The 13,888-nt window shown below is 42.1% G+C and overlaps 1 protein-coding gene across 1 annotated transcript in view; it reads left to right on the top strand.

The window, feature by feature from the left end:
* The window catches only part of LOC121869134 (docking protein 2-like), a 109,653-nt gene that overhangs the window by 51,162 nt on the left and 44,603 nt on the right, over positions 1-13,888 (top strand). Inside the window, exon 6 of the mRNA XM_042370321.1 lies at positions 7,841-8,082. Coding sequence (XP_042226255.1) covers positions 7,841-8,082 — 242 coding nt within the window. The remainder of the gene's footprint in view (positions 1-7,840; positions 8,083-13,888) is intronic.

Raw genomic sequence — 13,888 nt, 5'->3', positions numbered from 1 at the left:
AGTCAGTTGTACCCTCATTCCACTCCATAGAAAGTCAGTTAGTTGTACCCTTACTCCACTCCACAGACGTTCACTCAGTTGTACCCTCACTCCATTCCATAGAAGGTTAGCTAGTTGAAGGTTAGGTCAGTTAGTTGTACCCTTACTCCACTCCAAAGAAGGTCAGTCAGTTGTACCCTTATTACACTCCCTAGAAGGTCAGTTAGTTGTACCCTCACATCACTCCACAGAAGGTCAGTCAGTTGTACCCTTACTCCACTCCACAGAAGGTCACTCAGTTGTACCCTTATTCCACTCCATAGAAGGTCAGTTAGTTGTACCCTTACTCCACTCCAAAGAAGGTCAGTCAGTTGTACCCTTATTACACTCCCTAGAAGGTCAGTTAGTTGTACCCTCACATCACTCCACAGAAGGTCAGTCAGTTGTACCCTTATTCCACTCCATAGAAGGTCAGTTAGTTATACCCTTACTCCACACCACAGAACGTACATCAGTTGTACCCTTACTGTACTCCATAGAAGGTCAGTCAGTTGTACCCTTAGTCCACTTCACAGTAGGTCAGTCAGATGTACCCTTACTCCACTCCACAGAAAGTCAATCAGTTATACCCTTACTCCACTCCATAGAAGGTCAGTCACTTGTACCCTTACTCTACTCCTCAGAAGGTCAGTCAGTTATACCCTTACTCCACTCCACAGAAGGTCAGTCACTTGAACCCTTACTCCACTCCACAGAAGGTCAGTCACTTGTACCCTTACTCCACTCCACAGAAGGTCAGTCACAGTTACCCTTACTCCACTCCATAGAAGGTCAGTCAGTTGTACCCTTACTCCACTCTACAGAAGGTCAGTCAGGTGTAACCTTACTCTGCTCTACACAAGGTCAGTCATTTGTACCCTTACTCCACTCCACATAAGGTCAATTAGTTGTACCCTTACTCCACTCCACAGAAAGTAAGTCAGTTGTACCCTTACACCACCCAATAGAAAGTCAGTTAACAGTGCCCTCACTCCACTCCACAGAAGGTCAGTCAGTTGTACCCTTACTCCACTCCACATAAGCTCAGTCAGTTGTACCCTTACTCCACTCCACAGAAGGTCATTCAGTTGTACCCTCAATCCACTCCTTATAAGGTCAGTCAATTGTACCCTTACTCCACTCCACAGAAGGTCAGTCAGTCGTACCCTTACTACACCTCATAGAAGGTCAGTTAACAGTACCCTCACTCCACTCCGCAGGTCAGTCAGTTGCACCCTCACTCCACTCCTCAGAAGGTCAGTCAGTTGTACCCTTACTCCACTCCACATAAGGTCAGTCACTTGTACCCTTACTCCATTCCACAGAAGGAAAGTCAGTTGTACCCTTACTCCACCCCATAGAAGGTCAGTTAACAGTACCCTTCACTCCACTCCACAAAAGGTCAGTCAGTTGTACCCTTACTCCACTTCATATAAGGTCAGTCAGTTGTACCCTCACTCCACTCCACAGAAGGTCAGTCAGTTGTACTCTCACTACATTACATAGAAGGTCAGTTAGTTGTACCCTCACTCCACTCCACAAAAGGTCAATCAGTTGTACCCTTATTCCACTCCATAGAAGGTCAGTCAGTAGGTACCCTTACTCCACTCCATAGAAGGTAAGTCAGTTATACCCTCACTCCACTCCATAGAAGGTCAGTCAGTCGTACCCTTACTCCACTCCATAGAAGGACAGTCAGTTGTACCCTCACTGTACTCCAAAGAAGGTCAGTCAATTGTACCCTCACTGTACTCCAAAGAAGGTCAGTCAATTGTACCCTTATTCCACTCCATAGAAGGTCAGTCAGTCTTACCCTTACTCCACTCCATAAAAGGTTAGTCAGTTGTACCATCAATCCACTCCACAGAAGGTCAGTCAGATGTACCCTTATTCCACTCCATAGCAGATCAGTCAGTCGTATCCTTACTCCACTAAATAGAAGGTTAGTCAGCTGTTCCCTTACTCCACTCCATAGAAAGTCAGTCAGTTGTACCCTAATTCCACTTCATAGAAGGTCAGTCAGTCGTACCCTTCCTCCACTCCATAGAAGGTCAGTCAGTTGTAGCCTCACTCCACTCCATAGAAGGTCAGGCAGTCGTACCCTTACTCCACTCCATAGAAGGTCAGTCAGTTGTACCCTTACTCCACTCCAAAGAAGGTCAGACAGTTGTACCCTCACTCCCCTCCATAGAAGATCAGTTAGTTGTACCCTTACTCCACTCCACAGTAGGTCACTCAGTTGTACCCTCACTCCACTCCACAGAAGGTCAGTCAGTTGTACCCTTATTCCACTCCATAGAAGGTCAGTTAGTTGTACCCTTACTCCACTCCACAGAACGTACAACAGTTGTACCCTTACTCCACTCCATAGAAGGTCAGTCAGTTGTACCCTTACTCCACTCCACAGAAGGTCAGTCAGTTGTACCCTCACTCCACTCCATAGAAGGTCAGTCAGTTGTACCCTTACTCCACTCCACAGACGTTCACTCAGTTGTACCCTCACTCCACTCCATAGAAGGTTAGCTAGTTGTACCCTTACTCCACTCCAATAGAAGGTCAGTCAGTTGTACCCTTACTCCACTCCTAGAAGGTCAGTTAGTTGTACCCTCACATCACTCCACAGAAGGTCAGTCAGTTGTACCCTTATTCCACTCCATAGAAGGTCAGTTAGTTGTCAGTTAGTTGTACCCTTACTCCACTCCAAAGAAGGTCAGTCAGTTGTACCCTTATTACACTCCCTAGAAGGTCAGTTAGTTGTACCCTCACATCACTCCACAGAAGGTCAGTCAGTTGTACCCTTACTCCACTCCACAGAAGGTCACTCAGTTGTACCCTTATTCCACTCCATAGAAGGTCAGTTAGTTGTACCCTTACTCCACTCCAAAGAAGGTCAGTCAGTTGTACCCTTATTACACTCCCTAGAAGGTCAGTTAGTTGTACCCTCACATCACTCCACAGAAGGTCAGTCAGTTGTACCCTTATTCCACTCCATAGAAGGTCAGTTAGTTATACCCTTACTCCACACCACAGAACGTACATCAGTTGTACCCTTACTGTACTCCATAGAAGGTCAGTCAGTTGTACCCTTAGTCCACTTCACAGTAGGTCAGTCAGATGTACCCTTACTCCACTCCACAGAAAGTCAATCAGTTATACCCTTACTCCACTCCATAGAAGGTCAGTCACTTGTACCCTTACTCTACTCCTCAGAAGTTCAGTCAGTTATACCCTTACTCCACTCCACAGAAGGTCAGTCACTTGAACCCTTACTCCACTCCACAGAAGGTCAGTCACTTGTACCCTTACTCCACTCCACAGAAGGTCAGTCACAGTTACCCTTACTCCACTCCATAGAAGGTCAGTCAGTCGTACCCTTACTCCACTTCACAGAAGGTGAGTCAAATGTACCCTTATTCCACTCCACAGAAGGTCAGTCAGATGTACCCTTACTCAACTCCACAGAAGGTCAGTCATTCGTACCCTTACTCCACTCCATAGAAGGTCAGTCAGTTGTACCCTCACTCCACTCCACAAAGGTCAGTCAGACGTACCCTTACTCCACTCCACAGAAGGTGAGTCAGTTGTACCCTTACTACACCCCATAAAAGGTCAGTTAACAGCACCCTCACTCCACTCCACAGTAGGTCAGTCAGTTGTACCCTTACACCACTCCACAGAAGGTGAGTCAGTTGTACTCCTACTCCACTCCACAGAAGGTCAGGCAGTTGTACCCTTACTCCACTGCACAGAAGGTCAGTCAGTTGTACCCTTACTCCACTCCACAGAAGGTGAGTCAGTTGTACCCCTACTCCACTCCACAGAAGGTGAGTCAGTTGTACCCTTACTCCACTGCACTGATGGTCAGTCATTCGTACCCTTACTCCACTCCAGAGAAAGTGAGTCAGTTGTACCCTTACTCCACTCTACAGAAGGTCAGTCAGTTGTACCCTTACTCCGCTCCACACAAGGTCAGTCAGTTGCACCCCTACTCCACTCCACAGGTCAGTCAGTTTTACCCTCACTCTCCTTCACTTAACGGAAGAAGTTTATTAAGACTGAACAAGGTCAGTTAGTTTTACCACCTCACCGAACGAAATAAGTCAGTTCCACCTGCCAATTAAAGTTTTGGAAGTCTTCCCAAACCAATGAAGATCAGCACTATCTACTCTATCACTTCTACCTGTCAATAATTATTAATAAAGTTTTACCACCCCACCGATGAAGCTCATTCAGATCTACCACCCTATCATCCTTCCATATTGTACATTAATAATGTAAACTATCAATAGATATAAAAGAAAGCGGCGAAGGACGGCTTTGATGATCTTATCCCCTCTAGTCTGGTTGATATTATATATTGTAGAAACTAAGGCCTCTTTGGAGGTAGTAGGTAGTAGGCAGCTATCAAACAGGGAGGGGCATCACGAAAATTATGACCAAGTCACAGTTTGTTGATCTGACTTTCTGCCTCATTTACACATAATTGCAGGGTCTCAATTGTTTCTTTCTTTGACAACACAACATACATATATCGTATCTCACTATTGATCTTTTTTTTTTAATTTGTGTATGTCTGTATGGATCATCATCATCATCATCATCATCATCATCATCATCATCATCATCATCATCATCATCATCATCATCATCATCATCATCATCATCATCATCATCATCATCATCATCATCATCATCATCATCATCATCATCATCATCATTATTATTATTATTATTATTATTATTAATGGGGGTGGTGGTGGTAGAGTGGTACCGCTCTTGCCTTCGCAAGCGAGATGTCACGGGTTCGATTCCCGGGCCGGTGGAAGTTGTTTGGACATATTTCCTAGCCCCCATTAGTCCCTGTTCACCTAGCAGTACAGTAGGAACCTGGTGTAAGTCGAAAGTTGCGAATTCGTATTCAGGGACAAGTTGTTGGAGCTTCCAATGACTTGATGACATAAAACCATTGACTCTTCAGGCTTCTATGCCCTTGACTCTTCAGGCTTCTACGCCCTTAACTCATGAGACATAAAGGCAAGCATGAACTTAGCATGCTTCCCTGTTGGGCACTGTAAACGCTTCTGCGCTTCACCTTACACAAAGATGTAGGAGAGTGCCCAATAAATAATAAAAAAAAATTATTATTATTATTATTATTATTATTATTATTATTATTATTATTATTATTATTATTATTATTATTATTATCAGTTTTGTTGTTATTAATATTATTGTTATTATTATTTTAGTTTTAATTTTGTATTTTTTAATATAAGTTTTATTAACTATGAACCAATTATTATTATTATTATTATTACATTTCCTCCCCCTCCCAGGCCTTGATGTGGGTCAGTGACCTGTGCCCGGTGGACTAATCCCCGAAAAAAACTGTCTTTAATACCTCTCGTAGTTGAAACAACTATAGTTGGCGGTGTTCTAGTGATGTCAAATTTGTATAAATAAAGCGACTCCTTCAGATCATGTTAGTTGCTTGTTGTGAGAAAATTAATTCTATAATTTTATAATACGTGCTGTAGTTAGAAATCAAAGATAACGTTATACACAGTATCATTTGTGCGTCCCACTTTTTTCCTCAGCTATTCAACTAAGGTTAATCGTTTTTCCCTTGATATCCCAGTTTCCTTATATTCTTTGCGGTCAATACTTGTAATACTTCCTACTTCAATGATCAACCTCCGGCAATTGACCACATCCTTCTCTCACGCTGACCCGCCTCTCACTAACCCCACACACCTGATAAGTTTCGATGTTCTAAATTACTCCCTTCGGCTAAAACATACCGAACTTTTATGAAATCTTGAAACTTTCTTTTCTATGTTTTTCTAAAACTGGATTGACAAAGTAATTTTAAAAATATAAGAAATTAAATGTTCTGATGAGGACTTTAAGGGGATATGATCCATGTTTCCATGAATAGTCAATAAAATATTAAATATCGACCACCCTTCCGTGCGTGACAATATAAAACATCGTGCGAAAACTGTAAGCGTCTACCTGTGGTTACCGGCGATGATTGGTTATTATCACTCATTTTCTATTCCATTAACCTTGGGGTGGTCGATACAATACCTGTACCAGTTAAACTCACTCTGGCCAGTGACGGAATTCGAGATAAATATTGACAACCCGTGTGCCAGTGGATTGTTGGTTGTTACGATTTAATGAAAGAGATGTTACCCATGTTTCAGAACTCAGTGGTGGACTTTGGGATGATGGAACCTATGTTCCATTCCTTAGTAAAGAACTTTGATATCATGCTGCACTCTCTGTTAAAGAGATAATAAGGTGATGAGATCTATTTCCAGACACTCAGTTAAGGTATTCAATGAAGAACCTTAAGCCTAGGTAATGAGATCCATGTTCCAGCGCTCAGTGAAGGATTTAAGGAGGTGGATGGCAGGCCATTGACTACATAATATCTCGTTTCTTATCAAAAGTTGTGTTACAACCTTAGTTCGAGCCCCGCGGTCGGCCACTGAATGAAGCATCCCTAGTCGACACAACTATGGAATGGGAAAGTCAAATGCTTACTGTAATGCGATATTCATGCTACTGTACATGCGGTATTTATACATAGAATAAAAGATTTAATATCAATAGGTGAATCCATATGAAAAGTTGCTAATACTACATTCTGGTTATTGTTAGCCATAGCTTAAGCAACTGTTTTCGAACTTTATATCATGTTTAATTGAATACTGACATGAGAGATTTCCACAGTCTTATGATGCACTAATGTCGGGTTTAGATGTAACAAAACTCTGTATATTTTTATTAGATATGGCATTAAGCAATAATATTATACACAAGAAATATAATTAAGTAAACTTACAAATGATTACATATCTAGAAGAAAATAGTGACGCATATGAGGGATTATCTGAGATGGAAAAATATTATGCGTTTTAGTGATAATTGTCCAATTAAGCCGTAAAGTTCCACGATATGTCTTGCAAAACAGGGATAACGTTTTGTTATTATTAAATTGTTTAACTCCATGAAAAATAGTGCATATATGATAAGACTAACTATATTCCATTTAATTCGGCAGTTACTCTCTATATATAATCATTCCTTATCTGAATTAGAGGGGGTAAAGTTATGTTTAATTCGGTTTAGTAAGGTTAAGCTCGTTATGCCAGCACAAATGTTATTTATTATATTTTTATGTCGTTTAGCTACATGATTAATTTTAATCCTAGTAAGGAGTGTTTTTTTCTCCATTTTGTGGCTCCGATATTATAGTGTGATAATAAGCATCGTTATTAGATATAAACCAATCATATATATGACCCAAAAGTAGATGCCGGATATTGCTAAGTGTTCAGAGAATTTTGTCCGCAACTCTACATTGTAGGCTTATGTCATATCTCAGCTCTATCTTAAATCGGTGACGTGCATAACAAAGAAAAATAAACATGTTTGGGACCAACCACTGGGGTCAACCCCCAAATTCCACTTTCGTAGCACTTTAGAGGCATATTCCCAGCTTCGTTCCAAATACCAGCTCTAAACACATCACATGTCATCAAATAATGGTACACGTAAGCAAAATCCAACTCTCAGTTAGAACAAAATCATTCAGGGCAATTTTGTATTATATTTTAGTTTATAAAGTTTTCCACGGTACTACAAATGCGTTACCATAGTCATTTGCTTTACATTGAAAATATAATTCCCTTGCCCCTATTTTAATGTTATAGGAACCATATGTCAGCATTCCATGAGGGACTATAAGTTGATAGCACCCATGTTGCACTACTCAACCAAAGATTCTGAGACGTCAGCCTTTATGTTTCAGTGTGCCGGGAATACACTGTAACGACTGGTGTGGAGACGCGTATGAAACTGGCAGTGGACGGCAAGGTGCGACTCCGAGTGGAAAATGGCCATATCACCATCATTTCCTCCTGCGGCAACAGGATTGTCCGTTGGCCCATTGAGCACCTTAGACGTATGGGCTTCACTGACAGCGCCTTTCACATTGAGGCCGGGAGGAAGAGTCCAGTTGGAGAGGGAAAGTTCGTTTTCATTACTAACGAGGTAAGAGAGAAAGATCTGAGTTTCAATTCTTAGTAATAAGTTTACAGGAGAAAAATGTAAAAAAGTGAATGTAAGAAAGAGCAAAATAATGACATTTTTAAAAAAGAGGTGAAGGGAACAAAGTAGAGATGGATATGTTAAACACTAATTTTTGGACATGCTAGGGCATTTTGCCTTCCATAATACCGTTCTTATATTGCTGTCAATAATGCTTGGAATATAACACTGAGTGTGTACCGAAACATCAGCAACCATAAATTTAAGATTAAATGACCTAAACAGCATTTTATTATAATGCAATTAGTTTTATTGCGACATATTGCATAACTGTTCATTAAAGTTCCCAGATACCACACTTCCAACCCACCACGAGTCTTGACGACACGGCACACTGCTTCTCTGTTTACTTTGTAAATTAATGAGTTGAACAATGTGATTTTGGATGGGAAACTATTTTTTAAACATTACATATGTTGCTTGAGTTATATTCGCAGAATAAAATCATGAAGATGTGTGGCGAAGAGAAGAAAAAGTATTATGTTGGTTAAGGACTAAACTTGTAATATCCAACTTATTGATCATGTTTAACATACAGTAAGAAACTCTACTATACACATGGGAGGAGAGGAGAAAATGGAGTAATAAGTGAAAAAAGAGATATGGGATAAAATCAATGAAGGTATTTAAAACACCCTCGGTTTCAAATAAGCCGAGCGAGCTAATGAGCGCCAAGTTACACTCTCGCTTCTTTTTCACAGCCAATCAGTGCCTCTCTGAGCGTCGACAAGCCCGTCACGGGAAGCAAAATCGAGTTCCTTGTTTTTGGAGCTATTTTTGCATAAAAAGCTATTTTATGTGGCATTGAGTTCGTCAGATAGTGACAGTGTTGGTGAAGGGTGTGTGTGTATATGCTGGAAAGAGAATTCATAACCTGTCTTTTAGTAGAGCGGATAATAGAAAAATCGTGCAAATGGTGATACAAGTATGAAATTTGGCATGATCATACCCTAGTGACTACTTATTAAATCTGCCTGATTGGCCATTTGGAAATCCAAGATGGCGGCCATTTTTCAAGATGGCTGCCAAATTGACCTTCGAAAGATTATTTTTTTTATAGAAATTGATGTAGTTGGTCTAAATGATCTTAGTGTCGATTTGTATGTTTTCAAGCATGCTCAGATGATATTTTTCTAGTTCTGATACTCTCAGATATATATTTGTCTTATTTATGATTGGTTTTATGTACTGGTTTTATGTTTTTTCCAGCTAGGTGAGGGTAGCATGCAGAGGGTCTCTGCATGTGAGGGAGTGATTGTCGGGCACTACCAGGGCACACTGGTGACATCACTGCTGTGCAACCCAGCATGGGGTTCAGTGTCACATAAGAAAAAGCATGTCATACTGCAACAGCTTAGTGTCCCAAATGCTGCTTAACCAACCCCAAATCAGTTAGGCAGCCGCACCTGAATTGACAGGATGTGCCGGTGCGGGAGAGCCGAGCCAAGGATAACGGGGTTTTAGTTATCTGGATGGTGTACAGATCGCACGGGAATAATGACACTGGATGAACGATCGGACTAGGTGTAGGGCAAAAGGCATGAACCTACTGTAGTTGTATCCCATACAAGAAAATGCTCATCAGGGTGGTAAAAAGGATAAACCCTTGGCCCTGAAGATCAAAAATAGTTATGGTCACAAAATCTACCAACAAATCATTTCTCACTGACTGGGCATAGTGTTGTCTTTGTCAACAGGATAAGAAGGAAGATCTTAAGTCTCCACATGCAAATCCTGCCAAAAAAGGAGATGACGGTTACAAGAGCTTGGCAAGGGATATTCTTCTATTTCATTCAATCAATGCACTGCCAATCAAGCTTGACCCCGCAAGACTTGTTGAAGATGATAGGATAGAGGAGACCTTGAGGCGAAACAAGGCACAGTATCATGAGAGTTGCAGACTTCTGTTCAACAACACAAAGTTAAATAGAGCTCAGAAAACGCAAACCTCTGCAGTTGCTGCAGAGGAGAGCAGCAGTAGCAAGATACCACGAATGGTCAGAGACCCCAAAGCAACAGAATGATTTCTATGTGAGGAAGAAGCTTCGGGAGATGACATAAGACATGCAATGACAATGAAACTTAAGAGGTTGAATGATTGTGCGAAGACACTTAGCGATGGAAAACTCCTTGCCAAACTAATTGCAGGAGATGTTGTGGTACAAGAACTGAAGTATCACCCTCGCTGCCTGGCAGACCTGTACAACCGAGAAAGAACACACCGAAATGCTCATGAGCAAGAAGAAGCACAAGAGCTTCATCCGAACAAGGACGCATACCCAACTGCTTTCTCTGAACTGGTCACTTACATCACTCAGATGAAAACTTCTAGTGAAGGTACTGAACCACCCATTTTCAGACTTGCTGATCTGGTCACGCTCTACAGACAGAGACTTGGGCAGCTGGGTGTTGGATCGCCCGATGTTCATGCTACTCGACTGAAGGACCAGCTGCTTTTCCACATCCCCCAGCTGCAAGCTCATCACCAAGGAAGAGATATCCTACTGGCCTTTGAGAATGATGTTGGCTCAATCCTGGCACAAGCAAGCAAATACGGTGACGCGATCCATCTGGCCAAGGCTGCTGGGATGATACGACGGGACATGCTTCAGCACAAGTCACACTTCAGCAGTACATTTCATGAAGGATGCATTGAACAGACTGTTCTACCATCACTACTTCAATTTGTATGCATAATCGAACATGGTGCAGATATCAAATCCAAATTCCAGCATGACGCATCGAAGTCTGACCTTGCTATGTCACAGCTCTTACAGTACAACTGCTTTGCCAACTACAAGGTAGGCACACAAATCTACAGACACTCCAAGGACCATGAGACACCTTTTGCTATCTACGTCGGTATGTCTGTGTTTGCTAAGACAACAAAGAGGCAGCTCATCGACATGCTGCATGAAAATGGGGTCAGCATTTCATATGACAGAGTTCTACAATTATCAGGAGCTTGGTCTTGATAACATATGGATTTCCTTTGGCCAAGGAGCCAGTCATCGATGGATTCCAGTTCATGATGTAGTTTCTGCGATAGGGCCTAAGAAAGCTAGTGTGATCCTATACTATCATGCTTTCACTGGCTGTGACGTTGTGTCTGGCTTCCGTGGGAAAGGAAAGAAATCTGCATGGCAGACATGGAATGTCTGTGATGAAGCTTCAGAAACATTCAGCAAACTCAGCCAATGTCGAACAACAGTTGCTGATGTTGACCGGCAGAAGCTGGAAAGATTTGTTGTCCTCATGTACGACAGATCTAGTGCAGCCACTGGTGTAGTTGAGGCAAGACTAAATCTCTTTTCCAGCAAGCAGAGACCATATGACTCCATTCCACCAACCCAGGCAGCCCTCAAGGGACATGCAAAGCGGGCTGCCTACCATGCTGGTATCATCTGGGGCCAGGCAACAATCTCCAATCCAGAAACCAGCAGTCCCATCAACTGGGGATAGACGCAGAAGGGAGAGGCATGACAGACACGTTGGGCGACTCTTCCCCCGATTGCGACATGCAGTCAGGAGCTGACCAAATTTTCCTGTAAGAAAGACTGCAACCAGAGATGCAAATGCTTTCGCTCTGGACTTTCCTGTACAGCACTTTGCAGCTGCATATGTGAACAGCAGTAAATGCACAAAGATGTACTGTCAGAAGTCACAGGAACCAGTGCTAATAGTGAGTTCTTTTTTTTAGTAAGTTCTTTTTTGTTATAGTTTTTACTACTAGTGTTATTTTATGTGGATAAAAAATGTTAGAATGGGCTTAAAACTATAAAAAAAAATCATCTGAGCATGCTTGAAAACATACATATCGACACCAAGATCACTCAGATTGACCAACTACATCAATTTCTATAAGAAAAATCAACTTTTGAAGGTCAATATGGAGGCCATCTTGAAAAATGCCCGCCATCTTGAATTTTTAAATGGCCAATCAGGCAGACTTGACAAGTAATCATTAGAGAAGTACCATGTTAAATTTGGTGCTTGTATCACCATTTGCATGATTCTCTTGAAAAATTGCATATAGCTGCCCCACTATTTGTAGAAAATGACTGTTGCAAAGTTGGATTGTAATGTTGTAAGTCCCCCCCCCCCCTTCCACTCCAATGGTCGAGTCTTACAAGTCTCGCACCAAGTCGCACTCGGTTTGATGCTGCTCTTTACAGCATCCACGGTATAACTGAAAAACGTGTGAGGACTGTCTTGGCCAAGGTGTGTGTCAATGGACGGTGGAAGGGGATAATCGGCATACAAATGCTATATGAGGAAGATCACTGCCGAGTTATTTTCATAAGACTTCTCTTCACCTTGATATACTCTTTTACAACCTAAGGGTTATGCAGTAAATGTACTGATGTTTATATATCCTTTTTGGGGGTTTGAACAACACCCTAAACATCTCTATACATGGGTCTTAATAACCCGAACCAACACCTATCCAGGGGCAGATTGTGGATCAAATGGCACCATAAGCTCGTTGAACAGGCTTTGTGTGAAATATAACAGAGTCTAGGACTGCTTTTAGTATCCTGGTGGTCCAGAGGTAGCGTTCCCTGGTCACAGTCATGGGCTCGTGGTCCATGGGTTCGAATCCTGGCGGGTTGAGGTGTTGATTGTATGTAGAAGTCCGCTTGCTTTATTGGGCCAATGAAATATATATGGATCCTCGTGTTTCGAAGCCGGATTTGGTAAAACGTTACTCTGACCACCTACGTGATACGGGTAGTCCCCATTAGAGGTTCACGGCGCCATAAGCTCGTTGAACAGGCTTTGTGTGAAATATAACAGAGTCTAGGACTGCTTTTAGTATCCTGGTGGTCCAGAGGTAGCGTTCCCTGGTCACAGTCATGGGCTTATGGGCCGTGGGTTCGAATCCTGGCGGAGTTGAGTGTTGATTGTATGTAGAAGTGCCTTATTGGGCTAATGAAATATATATATATATATATATATATATATATATATATATATATATATATATATATATATATATATATATATATATATATATATATATGTGTGTGTGTGTCTGTTCTGGGCAGCCGAAACAGCGCAATCGTTTTTCATCAAACTTGGTGGAAAAATCGCAAAAAAATCGTAGAGTGGAACAAACCTGGTCCGATGTCGATGGTTTCTTTAGGAAGGCATTAATTAACCATTTTGTCGCTGTACGCTGTCAGCCGGAAGGCGGTTGCGCGCTAGCCAAGCAGGAGCGTTCAAACTTTCACCGGGCACGAAGGGCCCACGTTCACTTGTAGATCACTATTTGCTCCCTTCTCCTATTCCCCCTTTCACTTCCCCAGGAGTAGTGGTGAGCATTAAAATCCCCTTTTGCGAGGCAATTGCCAAGTTTCACCATGCATGCTACCGCACACAGAAGTCTGAGGCAGTCGCTCATGAATGTACAGAGTGACGCCTCTTCCACTATCATTCCTGTATAACGTATAGTTTCTGAAGGAGAGAGGGTCATCCTCCCTCTCCAGGAGTTTCTCTTGTAGACAGAAGATATCTGGCACGTGTATTGATTACAAGAGTGCAAACTACGCATGTTTATTCCAACCACCTCTACAATTCCACTGAAATATAGTGAAAGTTATAGGTTAAGAGCGGCTACTGAAACCATTATTCTCCTGTTTATGATTTGTTTCACTTTTGTGATGGTGATCCCTAGGGGAACGGCTGGTCAGACTCCCGCTGGTGAAGTTGGTGACCTCCATAGCGTCCTGAAATTCCATGGAGGAAC

The sequence above is a fragment of the Homarus americanus genome, unplaced genomic scaffold (assembly GCF_018991925.1).
Source record: "Homarus americanus isolate GMGI-L3 unplaced genomic scaffold, GMGI_Hamer_2.0 scaffold25467, whole genome shotgun sequence".
NCBI lineage: Eukaryota > Metazoa > Arthropoda > Malacostraca > Decapoda > Nephropidae > Homarus > Homarus americanus.
This window is presented reverse-complemented; position numbering and strand designations above follow the sequence as displayed.